General features: G+C 38.8%; 1 protein-coding gene across 8 annotated transcripts in view; it reads right to left on the bottom strand.

Annotated features, from left to right (window-relative positions):
* The window catches only part of SLC44A1 (solute carrier family 44 member 1), a 171,142-nt gene that overhangs the window by 101,484 nt on the left and 47,321 nt on the right, over positions 1-22,337 (bottom strand). For all 8 annotated transcript variants that reach the window (XR_004959488.1, XM_036260915.1, XM_036260909.1 and 5 more), the window contains exon 3: positions 15,803-15,945. Coding sequence is in view for 7 of the 8 variants with exons in the window: in XM_036260915.1 (XP_036116808.1) it covers positions 15,803-15,945 (143 nt within the window). In the remaining variant the exon portion in view is untranslated. The remainder of the gene's footprint in view (positions 1-15,802; positions 15,946-22,337) is intronic.

A 22,337-nucleotide genomic window follows, 5' to 3' on the forward strand; every position in this document is an offset into this window, starting at 1 on the left:
CAAACATATTACTGTTATTTTCTCCAGTGTTTTTATGTTTCTACTGGATCTACCCTTATAGACATAGCCCCAATTACATGAAAAATCTTACCATCATAGAAAAACTACAAATACTATTCTCACTGTATTGCTTTTATCTTTATATCAGAGAATCAAACTTTTTGATCAAACATGCCCACCTTGGTACTACTTTATTTCTTTATTGCTTCAACAATGTATAAATGATCTCTCCACAACAAAGGTAAGTATTGAAAAATGTTTGCTTTTACAATATTTAACTCTTCTGAAATTTATTTTGCATGGTATGAGATTAAAATAGATCTAAATGTAGTTTTCTTCATATTACCATTTAACAATGTCTTTTATTAAAAATGACTGCTTTCAGTTTTTACTTTACTTTATTACTCATACATTAAACCACTATCAGTCTATTTCTGATATTTCTATTTTGTTTCCATCACTGTGATTGATCTACATGTAGGTAGCACTGTTAATAATATACTTTGGAATAGGTTTCAGTTTTAAATGGCAAAACTCCTTTTCTTCCCCTCTAGGCTACATGATTGTTAATTAGACATTGACAACTATAGATACATAATCCTAAAACAATGAGTAACTCCTTGCCCCCTACATGTTTTGCTTGGCCAGTCAACTAACTGCCAATATTTAAAAACCAGATCGCCAGGTGTTACCGTCTGCATGATGATGGTATGAGGGGCCTTTGGGGGATGATTTGACCATGATTGTGGAGCCCTTATGAAGGGGATTACTGCCAGAAAGAGGAGGTTCCCATGACACCCCTATCCCTTTCCTTCACCTGAGGGCACAGTAAGAAGGTGCAGCTTGGCCCTGGCCAGTTTGGCTCAGCGGTTGGAGCGTCCGCCTGCGGTCCGGAGAGACCCGGGTTTGGTTCCCACTAAGGGCACGTACCTCGGTTGCAGTTTGTCCCCGGCCCTGGTTGGTCGTGTGGGTGGCAGCCACTCGATGTGTCCCTTTCACATCGATGTTTCCCTCTCTCTCTCTCACTTCCTCTCTCTCCCTCCCACACTGTCTGTACAAAAAATGGAAAAATGTCCTCGGATGAGGATTAAAAAAACAAAAAAAACAAAAAAGAAGGTGCAGCTTGAACCAGAAAGAGGCCCCTCATGAGAATATAATCATACTGGTACCTTGATCTTGGACTTCTAGCCTCCAGAGCCAACAGAAATAAATTTCTGTTGTTTATAAGTCACCCACTCTGTGATATTTTATAATAGCAGCCCAAACTAAGAAAAAAAAATGTGTACCCCTACTCTCCCTCTACCAACAGAGTTCTTTTAACTTCTCTTAAAAAATTAGCATCCATGGGCCCATCAACGCACATGCCAAACATCATCTAGCACTGAGTAGCAGCTCTCTCCCTTTATAGGGCACACACAGATAAAGCTCAAAGTGCCCAACACTTGTCTTATTTCCAGCCCACATAAGTGATTTACAGTGTTTGCCTAGAGGCCTTCAGATTTGCAACCTCTGGTGAAACCCAGTTTCCCTTTCTACCATCAAAGCCAAAAAGTTCAATGTTAATTTGGTGCTCAACTTCAGTAACTAACTGAGCCTACATTTCTTGTCCACTCTCTTCTCTACTCCTGGCATGGTGCCTGATCTTTTATCTCTACTTAATTGTCTTACAATATATGCACCTAATTCTAATCCTCTCAAATTATTCTGTGAACAGGAACAATTTTTAAACAGGTTTCCCCCCTGAAGTTCTTGCCTGCTCCTTTACACTGTGATTTATATGATCAATCAAGTTTAACTCAACATCCTATTGGGATCTTAACTGGTACTGTATTAAATCCATAAATTAACTTTGTTAGTACTGTCATCTTTATTCTATTAAGGCTACTCAGCAAGGAGCAGATTATATATCTCTTACTATTTGTTTTCCCTTCCTTCTATTAAAATATTATAATTCCCTATATTTGACCCCATATCTTATTAGATTTTATTTTTTAATAAAACAAACATTATCTTTTTCATTATATTTTGTCCACTGATAAGTGACTGAATTCAGTTAGACGTATGTTTTATAGCCCATGATTTAAGCATCTCATTTCAAGATACGTTTTTGTTCAATCTCCTAAACACATAGGTTTATATAGTCCCTTGTAATTGGCTAACAGTATTATTTTTCTCTCTACTGACTTATACACATTCCATTTATTTCTTTTATATTTTTTGTTGCAACTACTTATTTAAAACAATGTTATAAAAATGTGATATCCTTATTTTGTTTAATTTTAGATAGACTGTTTTTGCCATGATTAGGAATTCCATCAGCTTTCTTTTATGCCCTCAGACTTAAAATCTATTTTGACAAATGTGACAAGGTAATTCAATGGGGGAAGATAGTCTTTTCAATAAAAGATGATAGAAAACTGATTTTTTGTATAGAAGAAAAAAATAAACCTTGACCTCTTCATACCATATGCAAACATGAAATCAAAATGGATCATAGACATAAACATGGGAGTTAAATAAAAAACTTCTAGAAGAAAATACAGAAAAAAATCTTTGAGACTTGAGGATACATCAGTCATTTCCTAGCTAGAACACAAAAAGTATAATCCATGAAAATGATACATTTTTATGTGCATGGTTCTAAATGTATCTAATGGATAAATTAGACTTCATCAAAATAAAAAATAAAAAACTTCATGTCAAAAGAAAATAAAAAGGCAAACACAGATTAGAGAAATATTTGCAAAACGTATGTATACCTGACAAAGGTCTTGTATCCAGAAGACCTCCTATAGCTGTTTGAAAAAAATACTAATTTGTTTTATTTTTATTATTTTATTTTTTATCTTTATTGTTGAAAGTTTTACAGATGATCCCCTATTTCCACCCCTTGACCCCCTTCTCCCCATTCTCACCTCCTGCTTTCCCCAAACTATTGTCTGTGTCCATTGGTTATGCATATATGCATAGAAGTTTTTTGGTTTATCTCTTTCCAACCCCCCCCCCCCCTTATACTTCACAAAAGAAGATACAGAGATGGTCAAGTGCTTAAAAGATGTTCCACATCACAGGTCTCTAGAAACATGCAATTTAAAACCACAATGAGATGGCACTTTACTCACACTGAAACAGTTACGATTTGAAAGACTGACATTACAAAATGTTAGTGAGGAAATGGAGCCCCTAGAATCCTCCTCCTTTCTTAGTGGCACTGCAAAATGGTGAGACCACTTCTGAAAACAGTTTGGCAATTTCTTATAAAGTGAAACACCCTCACCAAATGACTCCGCAATCCCAATCCTACCTAAAAGTAATGAAAAATCTGTCATACAACATCATGGACACAAATTTTCAAAAGTGTTATTCACAACAGAAAAAGTCATTTTAAATGTGGAAATAATCCAACTATCCAAACAATGGTGAACAGATAAACAAAATGGGGTGTCAAGGGGGGAAAAAATGAGGGACATCTGTAATACTTCCAACAATAAAGATAAATTAAAAAAACAAAACAAAACAAACTACTGACATATTTAACAACATGGATGAATTTCAATAACATTATTGTGCTCTGCTTAAAATCACTATATACTATGTAAAATCATAGTATTTACACAGATGTAAAATCACTATATACTATGATTCCTTGTAATGAAATTCTAGAAAAGGCAAAACTATACTGACAGACAGCACATCAGTGGTTGGTTAGGGACAACACTGGAAAAGGATTAACTACAAAAGGGAATGGGATAATTTCCTAGGAGCAACAGAAGTGTGGACAGTGGTGGAGGACACATGACTGTATACAGTTACAAAACTCAAACTGTACACTTAAAATTGGTAAATTATTATATGTAAATTATACCTTAATAAAACTATTAAAATAAAATATTTAAGTTTCATCTAAAAAACACACTTTATAAAATTCAACTTAATCTAAGGAGTCCCAGTGTGTAGTCAAGAGTTTAAGCTACTCAGAAAGAGTTCTGGACTTTGCCCTGGGCTTCTGGGAGTTAATCTGTAAGCCTACCAGGAGTCTTTATTTGTCTGGGGCCTTGGGTCATTAAAAAAAAAAAAAAAAAACCAATATGATGTAGGGTGGGGGCAGGCCACACCAGGTAGAACTCAGGATGCGGGCTGACCTATCTTAGATCAGCGATATCATGCACACTGGGCATTCAGGATCACCGTGGTATCAGCTTCACAGGAGGAGCTGGAGACTGAGTCTGCTAGGGGCAATGAGCCATGCCTGAGTAATGGAGCCCAACAAAAATTCCGAACACTGAGATTTAGGTGAGCTTACCAGTTGGCAGTACACCATGTGTATTGTCACACATCACTGCCAGGAAGGTAACGTGCCCTGACTCATTGGGGGAAAAACAATGGAGGCTCTGTCCTACGCACTTCTTTCACTGACTGATTTTAATTTGTAGTCTTTCCCAGTAATAAGCTGTAAATGTGAGTATAAGGGATTTCAGTGAATTCCGAGAGGCTTTCTGGCAAATTACCAAACCTAGGGGTTTGTCTTCTGGACCCCTGAACTTGCAGTTGGTGTCGGAAGTGAGACTGGTTGTGTGTGGACTGTGTACACTCTAAAGTCTCAGTTGCCCTCAACTCTCGTATCCAGATAAACATAAATAGGTGGCAAACTGGTGACTATAAAAATTCATAGTTGAAGCAGTTAATAATTCTCTAAATCTATTATCTTATTTATAGTGACAAAAGCTTTTTAGAATCTTTACAGATTGGTTAACCTGGAAGCAAACCAAGTAGTGAGATTCTGGATTACGCATGTATAACCAGCTATTTAACTTAGATATGGCAAGTATACACACCTAGGCAGGTAAACAGAGAAAAACCAATCATCCCACCCTTGCTTTGATACACACATGCATGTCATCAAATTCTATTACGTAGCTTTTTACTTCCCTATTTAGAATCTGCAAAACATTTCGACTTTCAACTCCTGCATTTTCTCAGGTTCGCAGTTGGATCTCTTCTTTCAAAATGCTAGCAGTATCATCCGTATTATTCTACAAGCAGAATTACACATGTGATACGGCTACTGCCCTTGTAAACAGGTTTTTAAAAATTTAGGCTAAAGAGAGGTGTGGCTACAAAATGAAAAAAATATTTTCCAAACATGCCTCTGAAAATTCACCTTCTGAAAATTTAGCTATCATTTTTACAAATTCTAACATTTGCCATGAGAGAAAAATAAAAATTTAAGAAAAACTGCATAAATAATACAAGACGTTTCCCTTTAGAACATCATAATGTTACTGTTTCCAAATGCTTATAAATTTGTGGAGAAATGAGTCCACAAATGCAAGTTCAAGTGAGGTAGCTATCCAGGCTGCTCTTTTTCATGTTGAGCCAATCTAGGAGAGGTAGTAGGTTAATGTTAGAATCAGAGAGTTATTTGACAGGAGGCAGAGGGGAAACTGCTTTCCCTCAAAGCAAAGCCAAAATTGTGAAAGGCTTCGAGTATCTCCCTTTGTTCAGACTTATCCCTGAGTGTGGGAGTGAGCAAGTAATCTATTGGGCTGCTCTGAAGGTTACCCCAAACACTGTGAAACTCAAGCATTAGCACAGAACAAAAATGCACAACCTCTCCTCTCCTAAGCCTCTACAAGTCCACAAGACAGAGTGGGGAGCTCCTTCCTGTTTTTGCCAGCTTTCACTTGGCTTTAGCCTGGCTTGCGGAACTCCAACCGGTAGACAGCCCATACTGTTCTTCAGCCAACAAGAACCAAGCTGGGCCTTCCAATTCCAATCCCATCACCTCTAGAGATGGGCTCTTGGAGCCATTGCTCAAGAACCCTCAGGATGGTTCATTCGCCAGGTTCCCCTTCCATCATCACTATGTGTGTCCTCCTGCCAGCAAACCTACTGCATTTGATTTTGCCCTGTTAGACTGCAAGCTCTTCTCTGAACCCCCCACCCACCATTGATGAGAGAGAACATTGGCTGGCTGCCTCCTGCATGCCCCCCACTGGGGATGTGGCCCACAACCTGGACATGTGCCCTGACTGGGAATTGAACTGGTGATCTCTTAGTGCATGAGTCGATGTTCAACCACTGAGCCACACCGGCTGGGCCAAAACCCTACTTAAAATAACTCTGGCCCTGGCCAGTTTGTCTCAGCGGTTGAGGATCGGCCTGTGGACCAGAGAGTCCTGTGTTCAGTTCCCGCCAGGGGAACGTAGCACAAAAAAATATATAACTCTGCCCCTGAACCACCAGTCACTGGCGGACAGATTCTTCAAGCCACACAGATAATTTAGAACCAAGATGCTACCATGAAGAAGAGGTCAGACAGATTGAAGCATGAGAAGGATTTGACCTACTGTCATTAAAGGAGCAGGACCATGACCCACACAGAATATAGCAGTACCATGACCCACACAGAGCCCTGGCTGGTGTTGCCAAGTGGTTAGAGCATCAGCCCATGCACCAAAGGGTCTCAGGTTCGATTCTCAGTCAAGGGCATGTACCTAGGTTGCAGGTTCCACCCTTAGCCCCAGTTAGGGCATGTGGGGGAGGCAACTGATTGATGTGTCTCTCTCACATCTCTCTCTCTTTTTCCCTCCTTTCCATTCTTTCTAAAAAAAGTATCTTCAGGTGAAGATTAACAAGAAAAAAAAAAGAACATATCTACAGAATATGTAGGCTGCATCTAGAAGCTGAGAACAACCCCTAACTGATAATTAGCAAGGAAATGGGACCGCAGTCCTATAGCCACATGGGGACTGAATTCCGCCAGCAGCCTGAATATGTTTGAAAGATTCATTCCCCAGAGCCTCCAGTAACAAAGGCAACCCTAACGACACTTCAGTATCAGCCCTGTGAAATCTGGAGGAGGGAACCAGCTCAGCGGTACTGTGCACAGACTTCTGATATATAGAACATTGTTGTTTTAAGCCACTTAGTTTGTGGCAATTTGTTACAGCAGCAGTAGATACTAATACAATGGTGGTCCCAAAGCTACTATCAAATTGCCTTATGTTCCTCTCCCTACCAGCCTGCTGCTAGGAACCCAGGAAACTAGAGTCACCAGGCTTTCAATATTTACAACACTTTTATAGGATGTCCCACATGGCACTGTCATAGTTTTATCTCTGTATTGTGTCTTCCTCACTAGAATGCAATCTCTTCAAGGACACTGACTGTGAGTGCCTTTTTTTCTTTTTTCTTTTTTTCAACATATACTGATTGTAGACAACTTAAAAGAATGAATGAGTATACAAGAAAATTAAAACCATCCAGACCTGGTCGGTTTGGCTCAGAGGCCACAGTGTCGGCCCTGAGACAGAAGGGTCTCGGGTTCAATTTCTGGTCAAGGGTACGTACCCCTGGGTTGCAGGCTCAATCCCTGGCCCTGGTTGGGGTCATGCAGGAGGCAACCAATCAATGTGTCTCTCTCACATCAAACGAATATCACACAATATTTATTGTTTTTAAAGCTATTTTCGATTAATGCTATTTAGATATTCCATGTCAATGGACATAATTCTACGCCACCAATTTTACTGCTCCATGGTACCTCAGACTGGGCCAGGTCCTCCTATTAGTACCTCCCTCATGCCGTTTACCTCTCCCTTCGTACACCATGCCATATTACTATCTATTTTAGGGAGAATATTTTTCTTTAGTTAATGTGTAAAACACATCACTTTGAAGACCTCTTAAAGAGTTACAAATCTTGCCCTAGCCGGTATGGCTCAGCAGGTAGAGCGTCGGCCTACGGACCAATGAGTCATGGGTTCAATTTCGGTCAAGGATACGTACCTCAGTTGCAGTTTGATTCTCAGCCCAGAAAGCTTGGAAATCTTTTCATCAGTTTAAATAGTGAACACATTCTCCATATCGGTACACTATCACTACCAACCCCCTAAATAAGCCTTTGTAAAAGTTAATAAACTAATTAGTAATCATGGCGTAGACTGAACCACACACTAAACCTACAGAGCTCTGAGCTTTAGGGAAGATAATCAGTGCCACTATGTCCTATTCTGTATTCATCTAGAGATTATAAAAATAGAGTTTCCCAAAACACTAGCTAAAGAGAATATATGCACCCCTATGTTCACTGCAGCATTATTTACAATAGCTAAAATATGGAAGCAACCCAAGTGCCCATCATTAGAAGTGTGGAAAATAGCTTTGGTATACACACACACACACACACACACACACACACACACTGGAATATTACTCAGCCATAAAAAATAATGAAATCTTACCTCCAGTGACAGCATGGATAGACCTAGAGGGTATTATGCTAAGTGAAATAAGTCAGTCAGAGAAAGACAAATACCATATGATTTCAATTATATGTGGAATCTAAAGGGAAAAAAACGAGCAAACAAACTAGAAACAGACTCATAGACACATAGAACAGACTGGTGGTTGTCAGAGGGGAGGGATTTGGGGGGACTCAGTGATAAAGATAAAGGAATTAAGAAGTACAAATTGTTAGTTACAAAATAGTCTTGGGGATGTAGAGTACAGTATAGGGAATATAGTCAATAGTATCATAGTAACTGCCTACGGTGCCAGGTGGGTACTGAAAATATTGAGGGAAATACTTTGTAAGGTATATGATTACTAACCACTGTGCTGTACACCAGAAACTAATTCAAAATAATGCTGAATGTAAACTATTTGAAAAATAATACATTTAGCCCAGCTGGTATGGATCAGTCCCATGCACTAAAAGGTTCCAGTTCAATTCCCAATCTGGGCACATGCCCGGGTTGCAGGCTCAATCCCCAGTAGGGGGTGTGCAGAAGGCAGCCAATGGATGGTTCTCTATCATGGATGTTTCTCTCTCTCTCTCCTTTTCTCTCTCTCTGAAAAATCAATAAAAACATTTAAAAAAAAAAGAAAAATAATATATTTACTTAAACATTCTGTAAAATAAGACTATCATCGCCCTGGCCAGTTTGGCTCAGCACTTATTAGAGTGTGGGCTCGTGGACCAATGAGTCACAGGTTCGATTCCGGTCAAGGGCACGTACCTCGGTTGCAGTTTGTCCTCGGCCCTGGTCAAGTCGTGCGGGAGGCAACCAGTCGATATGGCTCTATCACATCAATATTTCTCTCTCTGTCTCTCTCTCTCTCTCCTTCCCTCCCTCCCACTCTATCTAATGATAAATAAAAAAACATCCTCAGGTGAGGAATAAAAAAATAAATAAGTAAAATAAAATAAGACTATTATCTGTTCAATGATCTTACTAAAAAGTAATATCAGTTTAAACTAGATGTTTTCCAATAAATGTTTAAAATATATAAATAGTAAAAATATCCTGATGTGAAATGAGAATAATGCATTTCATTCTTAAAATTCATATACTTGATCTGTCAGAGAAAGCAATAAAGATTACTTTCAAATTATTCAAAGCCATAATTGATTATATATCTATGGGCTTTGGGTCCTTTCTAAATTTCTCTAGTTAAAACTTTATTAATGTATATAACCTACCCCTTCTTCTCTGCATGTTCTACCAAAGGTTTCTTTCATCTTTAAGTGTCGGGAGGGAGAGGCGCAACAGCGGCAGTGGAGGGATTCTGGATCACTGTGCGGTACCAGAGACAGTGCAGTATATAACGCAAAGAGCACCGGACTGCGCTTGCAGCGTGAAGTGCTAGTCCTGACAGTACTGCCTTCATCATGGCACTCGTGTTTCCTAGACCCAAGTTCCTTCACCTGGAAAATGAAGGGGCTCAGTGATCTCAAGGGCCCTTCCAGCAAAACATTCTAAGCTGTAGATTTCTGGGGAATGAGACAGTTAAAGAAAAGAGGTAAAACACACTTGGATGGGCACTAAATACTCTGCTAAAGGTTATGAAGGAAATTGAAAGAGGTGTCAAATAAAATAACCCCCAGTCCAGCCGGTGTGGCTCAGTGGTTGAGCGTTGACCCATGCACCAGGAGGTCGCCGGTTCAATTCCCGGTCAGGGCACATGCTCAGGTTGTGGGCCAGATCCCCAGTGCGGGGCGTGCAGGAGGCGGCCAATCAATGTTCTCTCTCATTGATGTTTCTTTCTCTCTCTCTCTCCCTCTCATCTCCTCTCTCTGTAAAATCAATAAAGAAAAAAAAATTTTTTTAATCCCTCATAGATAATACTCATGCATGCCATCAACCTCCTCAGCCCTGTACTTCCTGTTAACACTGATTATCTGAAACCTGAGAGGCATTTTAGGACCACACAGCCTGCATCAGTGATTGAGATTCTAACTGGATTCCTTAGAAGACAGACAAGATAAAGAAGAAAATTAGATTTGTACAAGAGAGATACCTTTAGAACCTCTGTGGGAAAATCAATATTGGTAAGTGAGATACAATGGGAAAATTCTTTTGAGTATCCTCCAATTGTCACCTTTTGAGGAAACAATAGAGTTGGATGCTCTGCCCCAGTGGGTCCCAGATCTACTAATGCAGGTATGTTAGAACTAGCAGCTTTATCCAAAATGATATGGAAGATGGGGAGAGGGAGCTTCCTCTCTGTGAACAATTACTATAGTTATCATCCTCCTCATCATCACAGTCTAAAAATTGACACCTACACTTTAAGGCTATTTTTATGGTTTGGAAAATTGTAAGCAATCTAGAATGTGGCAGAGGAGATGTTTTTGGAATTGTCAACCTGAGTTCAAAATATATTATTACCACCTCACTCCCCAGAACAATAAAAAACTGGCCATAAGCCATACTCATGTCCTATGGTACCATAACCACCAATCACCATAGCTGAGCTACAAAACAATTCATTTTCTTCTCCAGGTCTTAGCTGGCAGTCACAAATATCTGATGGGATGTTTTAAGGAGGCTACACGCTAGATAATCTTAAAGGTCCCTTTCATCTCTGGCACTTTAATGGCTCTAAGATAGATGAGCTTTTCCAGATCGAGCCATTCTTAGGACCTTATTTAAAGCATTGTTTCTAAGCAGAGTTGTTTTATACATCTCAAGCAACCAACTTAAAATCAACTTTGGGAACATAATCTATGGAGATGGGGCCTTCCTGTTTCTCATAAAATATTATCCACCTTTTTCTTCTATATCTTTATTACTATAGTAAATATATTATCAGGTCAAAAATATTTCTTGGTGAAAAAAAGCACATTAAAATTAAAATAAGAAAACAAAATACTGTCTTTTCTTTTCTACTAATAGGATTCTTATAGTCATCTTGGCATCTTAAATTTTCTGGTTAGAACAGGTCAAAAGAATTCCCTTTCCCATTTCTCTTCTGACTTTCCTCCTTCCTATTTTATTGCAATTCAATAAGCCCTTATGAAGTAACTTTTTGATGCTCAAACCTGGGAGCTATATGAAACATGGTGCTCCAGGGAGACAGAGTGGGCAGTGTTACAGAAAGACTCTGAAATGCTCCAGTTATCCCTATGTCCTAGAATTTATGCCCTTGTGTATTCCCCCAACTTGTCTTTGGGTGGGACCAGTGACTTGCTTCTAAACAGTAGAATATGGCAAAGGTGGTGGGATATCACTTCATGAATACATTATATAAGTTTGTAATTTCCATCTTGCCAGCAGACTCTCTATAGATGCTCTCCCTGGCTGGCTAGGAAGTGAGCCTCCACATGGGGAGGTCCATGCCACGTGGGGGAGGCCCATGCAGCGAGCACCGAGGGTGTCCTCCAGCTGACAGGAAAGAGCTGAGGCTCTCAGTCTAATAACCCTCAAGGACTGTGTGCTGCCAACAACCACGCCACAACGAACACCCTAACTGCAGGAGAGACTCTGAGGCAGGAGCTCCGATTCCTGACCACAGAAACGGTGAGACAGTGAATGGGTCTGCATCTTGTTTTACACCACTACATTTATGGTGATACTGTTACCTAGCTACCGACAATTACTACAGGTGGAAACATAAAATGTAATTAGAGAACAATGTAGTGGAAACAGAAAAAAAAAAGTGAAATAACAGAAAGATCATTACGGGATAAAGTTAATTTTAAAATATTTCATAAAGAGGCTAGATATAATACCCACCTTAAATCTTTCAAGTATTCATTGATCAAGAGGAAGAGGAAACATAGAGGTAGAATCAACTGAATATCAATACTACTGCACTAAGGAACACTGAGAGAAGGCTGACTAGGTACAATGGGTCTGAATCATGAGAGGCCTGGAATGGCAGGAGATGAGTGGGCTCCTTTGTCATACTATAGGCAACAACACTAAAAGAAAGGCTTCTGACCAGGGAAATGACAATAAAGTGTTTTGAAGAACTTAATTCTATCACAGTATAAAGGATGGAGAAGACTAGAGGTTAAGACCAAGAATACGCTAGCACAACAGTCTACATGAGAAGCCAACAAACACATGAATAATCAAAGATACACAAATTAAAACTATAAAACACCATTTTTTGGTTGATCAAATTAATGAAAAATAAAAACTAGTAACACTAGCAAAGATAAAGCAATCGCAGACACTGTTGGTGGGAATGAAAGTGGAACAGCCTTTATGGAAAGCCATTCAACAATGTGCTTTAATAATCTTAAAATATTCAGATCCTCAGAGGCAGTAACTCACTTCTTAGAACATATTCTACAAAGGAAACACATTTATTACCCATTCAACCAACATTTAATTGAATGCCTACTATGTTCTAGGTACTGAGGATATTGCAGTGAACCAAACAGACCTCATCTCTGTTCTCGTGGAATATAGGACAAACATTTAACAAATAATCACAAAATAAATGTATAATTACACATATTACAGGACACAATGAGAGAGTATTTTTATTTTATTTTTTAATATATTTTACTGATTTTAGAGAGAAAGAAACATTGACATGAGAGAAACATCGCTTGGTTGCCTCCCGCATGCACCCTGACCAGGGATTGAACCCACAAACTCGGTATGTGCCCTGACTGGGAATTGAACTAGCCACTTTTTGGTGCATGGGATGATGCTCAACCAACTGAGCCACACCGGCCAGGGCAAGAGAAAAATACATTTTTTTAAATCCTCACCAGAGAATATTTTTCCATTTATCTTCAGATAGAGTGGGAGGAAGAGAGAGAGAGAAACATTGATGTGAGAGAGACACATCAATTGGCTGCCTCCCGCATGACCCTGACCAGGGCTGGGGACTGATCCACAACTGAGGTGCGTGCCCCTGACCAGAATCAAACCCACAACTCTTCGGTCCTGGGTGACACTCTAACTGCTGAGCCAAACCGGCCAGGGCAAGAGAATATTTTTAAGTACTTGATTTAAATTGTGAAATAAAAAAACACCTTTTTTAGGAAGTAACATTTACAGTTGTCCCTCGAAAAAACCGTGATAGGGTGAAGCCACAAGGATCGAAGCGTGAAGTGGCGAGGGCGACTGTGTATAAATAAAGAATCCTACTTCGCGGAAATTCATTTATGCGGTAGAGTCTGGAAATGATTAACTGCGATAAACCAGGGCCGACTGTACACTGAGAACTGAGAGATGAATATAATTTAGCCATATGAAGAATGGGAGAATTTTTTTTTTGATAGAGAAAACAATATTCATGAAGGCAAGAAAGAGTTTTGTTTTAGAATTTAGAGGATTCGTTCATTAACTTCTTCAAAAAATATGTATGAAGGTCTTCGTAAGTACTAGGTACTTGGGGCTGAGGATGAGGGATAGGAGAAAGTGATCAAGGTCAAGTTGTGGTTATAGCAGACAAAACAGGTGTAAAAATAATTCTATAGCCATGGAAGGGCCTGGTATTCATAATAAAGCCAAAGATGTACAAGGAAATGAGTGAAAAAGGAGAAAACCAATGCATTTAGCAGAAAGAAAGAAGAGGATGAAATAAAAGTAATAAACATAAAGATTTTTTCTGCCTCTTTTCAAATCCAAATAGACTTACCCGAGAAACATATGTTCAAAATGTGCCATTCATTTTTTCAAAAATTACCGTTTAGAGATGAAAATACTTAGATGGGTCAGCACTAAAATGCTCATATGTAGAGAAGAGGCAAGTGGAGATTAAAAATAAATTTTAAACATGAATCCATGAGGTAGAGCATGTCTGTACTTCAGAAACAATTTCCCCTACAGCTATCCACAAACGGTTCTTGACTATGCTAAGTATTCAGGGAAAAGAAACCACTTTTTTTTTTTGGAATAATAGCAGACTCTCTTTGTAGAGGTCAAAATGTACACAGAATACTCCAAGGATCTGAAATTAAAAATTGACCAAATGAACCTCCATTAGGTTAAGTGTGAAGAGTGACATTTACGCAAACCTATGGTGAGAATATGCTTGGAGTCATCAGCAAGTTATAAAGGGAGCCATAGAAACCATTACAACCTCATGTGAGCAGCAGACCTGGAGGATTCGAGCCCCTTTCCTCCCATCTCCTCAATGATCCAAAAGGCAATATTTTATGTTTGGTACATGTCAACAGCATTAAAAGTTAAACAATATTTGACAGCATGGACACTGGCTACAAAATCAAAAGATATGTGGAACTCTGTACTTTTTTTTTGCAACTTCTATATGAATCTAAAATTATTTCAAAATGAAAAGTAAAAGTAAAAAACAGTAGTAGTCTTGCTTCATGAGGCAATAAAAAAGGATAAACAAAACAATCCTTCAAATTACCCTCTAAGAGCCGATTTTCACTTCTCCCTGTCAGAGGTGCAGTGGACATTCCATTGCCCACCAGGCTTTCGGAAGTCATTTCAGTATCTGTACGCCTCTGCTGCACCCACCTCAGAGTGGTATCAGGGCTGCTGACTATGGTGTGCTACACAAATATTCATTATTATTTAAAATCTTACTCATTTGAACTTTACTATTCCTTCATTAAATGGAGGAATATCTCTGAGATGTGATTAATTATTTGGATTTCTTTACATCTGTAATATTACCAAATTAATTTTATACTATCCAGTAGAGGCCCACATTTAACCAACAGATTTATCTAATAATAAGTATAGTTATTACATCCTGGAAAATGCTTCATAATAGAAATAAAACCCAAAATAATGTTTTTAATCTACTTAGCCTTTCCCATAAAGTTCACTACTTGAATTGATTAACCTGTTACCTTAAAATTAGTTTAGTTAATTCTGAAGTCCTGTCTTTATTTATTAGACCTATCTAATAAAGTTTGAGGGGGGCATAAATATACAGTGTAAACAAATATGATTGACAAAATATATTTTCCCCAGAGACATTAAAAAGGAAATAATAACTCTTTTGAAGGAAAAAAAGACAGTTAAATCAGTAATTTCATGAAATCCAAAAGATGAACCTTGAGAACCCAAAACAAATTTTAATGTCTGACAAAATGAATGCATCTTTTATAAAATTGGATTGATGTGTACTTATAAATTATTCATTATAAAATGTATCATTATAACTTTAATGTTTCAAAATCCATTATCATCCCTCTGTCTCCGATCAAGTATAATTGTAGGAAGAAAAATATCATGTTATTTTGTGGGTTAAAAAAACTTTGTGTACAATCTAAAAGCTAATGGAAAAACAAAGTATAAGAGTAACTTTCAAATCAAGCCTTTACTCACTAAAAACCTCAAGGTACCCCATTTTAACATGGCAACTAATTTTACTTTCTAGAAAAAGTATTTATAGGCCAGGAATGATTCAAGTGGACAGTAAAAAAAAATAAAAAATCAACAGGAGTCATAAAAATAATATTCATTAAGATATTTTTATAACAGGAAGAAAAGCAGAATCCTCCCTCCACCCCCCAACCACCACACACTTCAAAGTGTCCATTGTGTTCATCATTCAGCAACATTCTACTCACTTCCGTTGGGTGTGGTCCATGCCACTGTTTGGTATTGATTCCAACTTTGCATTTTTCTGCCCACAGATATTTCCATAGCTGTCGTATCCTGACACTAGTCTCGCTGCTGCACCTGTTGCTACTGAAAAGCCACAAATAAATCCCTAGAGGAAAAAAGAGAAAAAAACATACAAATAAACCATTTCAATAGCAACAGTCACTACTTGATACGATAATGACTTCTTTTGTCTGTTGAAGGGAACAAAGACCTCTTTCCTTGTTGCAAACACTATTCCACTGTTTCCCTCGGATTTCACTTGAGCAGCACAAAGAAGTCCCCAGGGAAACACTATTTACTACCATAACAACACAAATCTCTAAGTTTTACATCATAAGATTGTCTTTGTATTTTATAATAATAATAGCAGCTTCTCTGTATTGAACATCTGCTCTATGCCAGGCTCTGTACTGGGTGCTTACCATACATTATAGCTAATCCTTGTGATGAGGAAACTGAGGCCCAGAGAGGTTAAATAAGGTTTCCAAGGCCACAGAAGCTAGTAAAGATCAGAGCATAGAATCAAACCCAGCTTTCTTCATTTTTTTTTTTAAGTTTTATTTGGTTGCAAGGGAGTCCTATTATAAAAACAACAGCAGTGGATGAAAGGGAAAAAAATCAAAGAACAATACGTATGTGGATTTTGAATTATTATTGCTTCAGTGCACACAACACTTCTGTTTGCTTCCTGCAATACAGCTATATACAAGCCAAGGAATTACACCATGAAGCACTGCCACGCCCTTAATACTGGAGAGTCAAGAGAGTGAGGCACTGGGTCCATGTGCCACAAAGGCCACTTCATTCCATGGGAACATGCTTCATCACAGTGCCAAGGCAAATGGTGGGTGCTGCAGAACCGCACTGTGCTGGCTAAGTCAAGTACACTGACCAAAAGAAAGCAGTAAAAGCCTACACTCCACCGCAGGCATAGAACAGACAGTAAGGCGAATCACCACTGATGGCTGAATTGGGAGAAAAGATTAGGATTAAGAAATATTCTTGCAACTTGATCATTACCAGCTTTGGTTTTTGTTGCCTTGATTTATTTACTTTTGTTAATCCTCACCCGAGGATATGTTTCCATTGATTTTTAGGTAGAGTGGAAGAGAGAGAGGTAGGGAGGGAGAGAGAAACATCGATGTGAGACCCTGACCAGGGCTAGGGATTGAACCTACAACCCAGGTATGTGCCCTTGACCAGAAATTGCCTGATGCTCTAACCACTGAACCAAACGGGCCACGGCTTATTATCTTTATTTAAGTGGCTAATGAAGACAGAGATTATCACTGTTTACCCATTATAACCAAGTATCATGAGTAGTACTAAGCAGCCCTGGTAGATCTCTGGCCTACGGCTGTAAGAAGTATACTCATATGTAATTCCTCAGAGAAAAGTATTTCCCTCTTAAACATGCTTTCCTAAGAAGGCAAACAAACTTTTTTTTTCCCTAAATAACCTCTATTTTTATCATTCAGGTAAGAAAAGTAAGGGGCAGGGTTGGGTGGGTCAAGTAGAGAGTATAGCTCTAGCTGGTAGAAACTACACTTTGTCAGAAAGTAGACTCAGTAGAGACCATCCCTGATTTGCTACTCTTTGCTCTCTGATCCTTGCCAAGTTACTTTAACTCTTTGTGCCTCAATTTACTGACCTATAAAATGGAGATAATGGTAACTCATAAGGCTGCTGTAAAGGTTAAATGAAATAATCCAGGAAAGTGATACGATTTCTGCGTGGCACAAAGTAAGAGTTAAATAAATATTAGCAATTATTGTTATTAGAAATGAGAACATGGTGCATCATAGTGCTTGTGCTCAAGTTACCCTTATTTTGCTTAATAATGGCGCCAAAGTGCCAGAGTGGTGACGCTGGCAAATCGGGTGTGGCCAAGAGAAGCCACAAAGTGCTTCCTTTCAGGGAAACGGTATGTATAGGAAAAAACATAGTCCATGTAGGGTGCAGTACTCTCCATGATTTTGGTATCCACCGAGGGTCCTGGCAGGTATCCCTATGAATACGGGGGAACTACTGTCATACCTATTTCACAGTCCAATGATGAGAACTAACTGTGATAATGCACATCTAGCCCCTGACTGGTCTGGTACATGGCAGGTAATCAATACCTGGTAGCTGTTAGTGGTCAATTTGTGTAAGTCAGATTAAAGAGGTCGACACCGGTAATTGGGGACTAACCAAAAACCCCTTCAGTTCTCTATTTTAGTACAAAAATTTCTTGGGGGATAAAAGTGAGAAATATTGTCAGTAATTTTGTTACCACACAGAAATATTCAGACCACAATCACAATCTTCTTTCACTACTTGTCTAAAATAGCAAATCCTCTGCATAATTAAAAGGTTATGTTCTTCTTTCACTTTTCATAGGAATTTTCTTCTTAGGCTTGATAAGTACTTTGTGTTGAAGATCCCTTTAAATGATTTCTGATTTCCCTTCCTGGCTATTTTTAACAATACTGTTGGACATGTGGATTTTGTATTTTTTTATTTATTTTTTATCATAAGCCACCTCACATCCCTTTGAGATGTAGGCAGAGTATAAATGATAAACATCACAGAGATATATGGTAAAATAGAACACTGACATATTGTCACATAGGCTATGTAAACTTCTTAGTACCTTCCAAAAGAATCAGAGTACAAAGGGTAAGAAGCTTCAGGGGAAAAGGATGGAGAACTGCAAGATAATAAAATAAAAAAAAAACATGACTGCTATCCCAGGGACTTCCCATATGGTACAAGCATTGATAATGGGGGACTAGGCCAAATATAATTAAAAATACAATCTCTTTTTTAAAAATCCTGAAATCCAAATGCAGGAAGCAATATAGTTTCCTATGAGAAAAAGATATATATGGTACATGAAATTAAAACAGGGTGAGAAACTTTACAGAACACACTCAATCATTTAATGGCTCTACAGAGGGTGGGGGTATGGTGGGGGCAGGCATTTAACAGAAGGAAATCACATTAATAAAGCAAATGATACGGGGGATGAGGGAAGCTTTCATAATACTATAACAGGGAGCAATCACTAGAGAGAAAGTAAGCCTATTAGTACGGAAGAGAAAACCATGGCTAAAATCTTAAAATGACTGAGTTATTGAAGTGCTTTAAGAACTACTGTTTTCAGAGAGAGAGAAGCAGACAGATCTAATCACAAATAGGAGGTAACTCAAATTGTAAGAAGGCATAGGGATGGTGGGTCACAGCCAAGACCTGGTGACTCCTAAGTACCTATTGCTGGGTGGGAGAAAGACAGTCTGCTAAATAATGAACTGTGCTCATTGTCCCTTCATTTTTCAGGGGTTAGTTCAACTAAAGAGCTTAGTTTCATTCATTATTAGAGAGAGAGAGAGAGAGAGAGAGAGAGAGGGAGACATATTTTATTTCACAAGCATGTTGAATTTCCTATCTGGAGCTTTTACTGTGCAAATGAGCAAGGTAGAAAGCCTTAGTTTAGTTCTGAAACACAAGTCAACAAAAACATGAGGGGTAGAGGCAGCCTGGAGTATAAATGTGGCAAAATGTTTCAAAATAAAAAGGTATTAATGAAATTGTATCAGATTCTTTTCCCCTCTCAAATACTACCTCCTTTTGCTCTATACATCCCTTATCTCAGTCTATGTTTGGCATCAATCTAATAATCAGTTTGCCAAACCTTGGAATAACATTTGCCTTGTTCCTCCTGAGAACCCTGAGACAAGGAACACTATCAGATCCAGCAGACAGGGTAGGATTAGAGTGCCTGATGCAGAAGTATTGTTTATGCAAAGAAACAAACAAAAAATGAATTTAAAATGCTTGCCAATCTGTGAATTTTATGGATTTCTTTAAAGTTAAATAGGGTACACTACTCTAGGAAAGAGAAGAATGGAAGACAATAATGATGGAAAGTTAGGACATATCCACTCAATAAGCATTTATTATGCCCAAATGCAAGATGTCATGCAAGGTACAAAATGGCTATAATACATGAAGTTTACCCTCGAAAAACTGAAATGTCTCAAAAGAGAAGAAAATAATGGGGTGTGAGGGAGCACAATCAAGGAGACTCAGTTTTGTGAGCAGCTTAAGCAATAAAAAAAGACAAAGAAAAAACCCCACAAAGACTACTAGAAACTAAACCCAGCTCTCCTGCAAATACTCCTTATAACCCTGGGTGAGCCACTAAATTCTCTGAGCCTCTGCCTGGCTGGTGTGGCTCACTGGTTGAGAGTCAACACATAAACCAAGATGTCACCGGTTCGATTCCTGGTCAGGGCACATGCCCAGGTTGTGGGCCCAATCCCCAGCGGTGGGCATGCAGGAGGCGTCCAGTTGATGTTCTCTCTCATCGATGTTTCTCTCTCTCTCCCTTCCTCTGTCTCTAAAAATCAATAAAGAAAAAATAATTTTCTGAGCCTCAGTTTCCTCACCTGCAACAAGGATTGGACTAGATTAATCTCAAAAGCCATTTCCTCTTCTACAGTTTTATAATTATAAGGGAAAGTAGGTACAAAATAAATTTTTTTTTCAGGGTATACTTGCAGAGAGAAGTAAGTATAAACCCATCTGGTCCACTACAGTGACTGAGGGGGAAAAACAAACAAACAAGAGTAGATTAAAAGCAAAATGGATTTAACTAAGCTGTATGCTTAAAAATAGTTAAAATGGTAGATTTTATGTTATGTATATTTTACCACAACTTTTTTAAAGGAAAAAAAAACATGATTTAAAGAAAGTAGGTAGTTATTTGGAACAGGTAACCTTCAGGCAGTTTTAGGCATGCTGTTCTTCCTACTCCATGGTCCTGGCAAAGCACAGACCATCATACAGGTGACAAAACACTGCGGTGAGCCTTTGAGTCTCTCACTTTGTGCTGCTACCAACAATAGTTAATGAGGTAGAAATACTATGCTCTGGGAACTAGACTCATGCTATAAAATAAGAAAGGTCCTTGAAAGCAGTCTGAAGGGACAAACTATGCAATGATGTCTCCTAAATCTAGCTGTAGTCCAGATCATTCTCCAAAATTCCAACTCTGCATTTCCAATTGCTTCTCCTTCCCCATACATATGTGTCAAAGTCACCTTCTCACTTCTCCTTTCGCCAAACCATTCCCCTTTCCCACATATATCCTATCTCCTTTTGGAGCATCATTATTTACTAGACTATACATGCAAGGTACAGAGAGGATGTTTCAGTTCTCTCTCCATGCTTCCGCCAACACCCTAGCTTCCTAACTCTACTAGAGGAAGTGGTAATGCTCAATTATTTGCTCAGAGTCTGAAATGTTGACTGGACCACATTTTCCTAGCAGGTGAGGTGTGTCCTACAGGTCCATGTTCCCAACAACTCTGTCTTTTGTTCCCAGTTCCAGACAACAGAAAGGGATGATCTCTTAAAGACTCACCTTATTCCTCTTCTCTCCTGCGTTCAGTGTCGCCACTGTGTAATCTAGACAAGTTATTTAACATAGCTTGATGCCTCTGTTCCCTTGTGTGTAAAACAGGAATGATGATGATAATGTCTACTTCACAGAGCAGTTCTGAAAATTTAATACGCTTCTGTGTCAAGTGCAAAGGATAGTACCTAGTACATAGTAAGCAGCAATATCAGGGGTAAGTTTCAGGGGATGCTTTGTAGCTTCCATTTTCCATGGTAAACATCTACCATGCCTCTTCTCTTTCCTGCCTTTTTAAAAATTTTTATGTATTTTTTATCCTCACCTGAGGATATGTTTATTGATCTGAGAGAGAGAGTCATTGACAAGAAAGAGAAATATCAATCGGTTGCCTCCCATACATGCCCAGACCGGGGATCAAACCTGCCACCTAGGTATGTGTCCAGACCAGGAATAAAACCTGCAAACTTTTGGTGTACAGGACAATGCTCTAACCAACTGAGCCACCTAGTCAAGGCTCTTTCCTGCCTTTTTATGGTAAGTTGATCTGGGCTGATTTGGTCCAAATGGACCTTTTCTCTCCTCTTCTCACATGTTCTCCTTGAGACAGAATAAAGTTAGACCATCCAAGATGGGAAGGTGCTGTAGCCCCAGCTTTAGTCCACAAGTCATTTTTACAATGGAGTACTTTATTGGATATAATCAGGTATGTGCTCAGCTACTAATAAAGTACTTTGTTTATCCATCCCATTCTTGTCCCTTCCTGTGTATAGAAGCTGCAGTTTAGAACCTATGAGGAGATAATGTAGGATTTGACCTGAAGCAGCCCTACCCTGAACTTCTAACACAAGAGTCCCTCAGCCCTCCTTTATCTGTCTCTCACTTGCCTGCAACAGTGATGACTCTAATTCCTACTTTTAAAAATCTCTCTTCTGCTTAGTTCAGGTTTTTCACCTCTTATCTGGATTTATCTGAACTACTGCATCAGCTACCATAGTGTTCTGCCTGAAATCTCCTCCCCCTTTACAATGGCTTTACAAGCATCTTTAACATTGACTACCAGGGCTACCTTTCTAAATCCAGTCTTATCATTTCTT

The sequence above is a fragment of the Molossus molossus genome, unplaced genomic scaffold (assembly GCF_014108415.1).
Source record: "Molossus molossus isolate mMolMol1 unplaced genomic scaffold, mMolMol1.p scaffold_m16_p_14, whole genome shotgun sequence".
NCBI classification, from domain to species: Eukaryota; Metazoa; Chordata; class Mammalia; order Chiroptera; family Molossidae; genus Molossus; species Molossus molossus.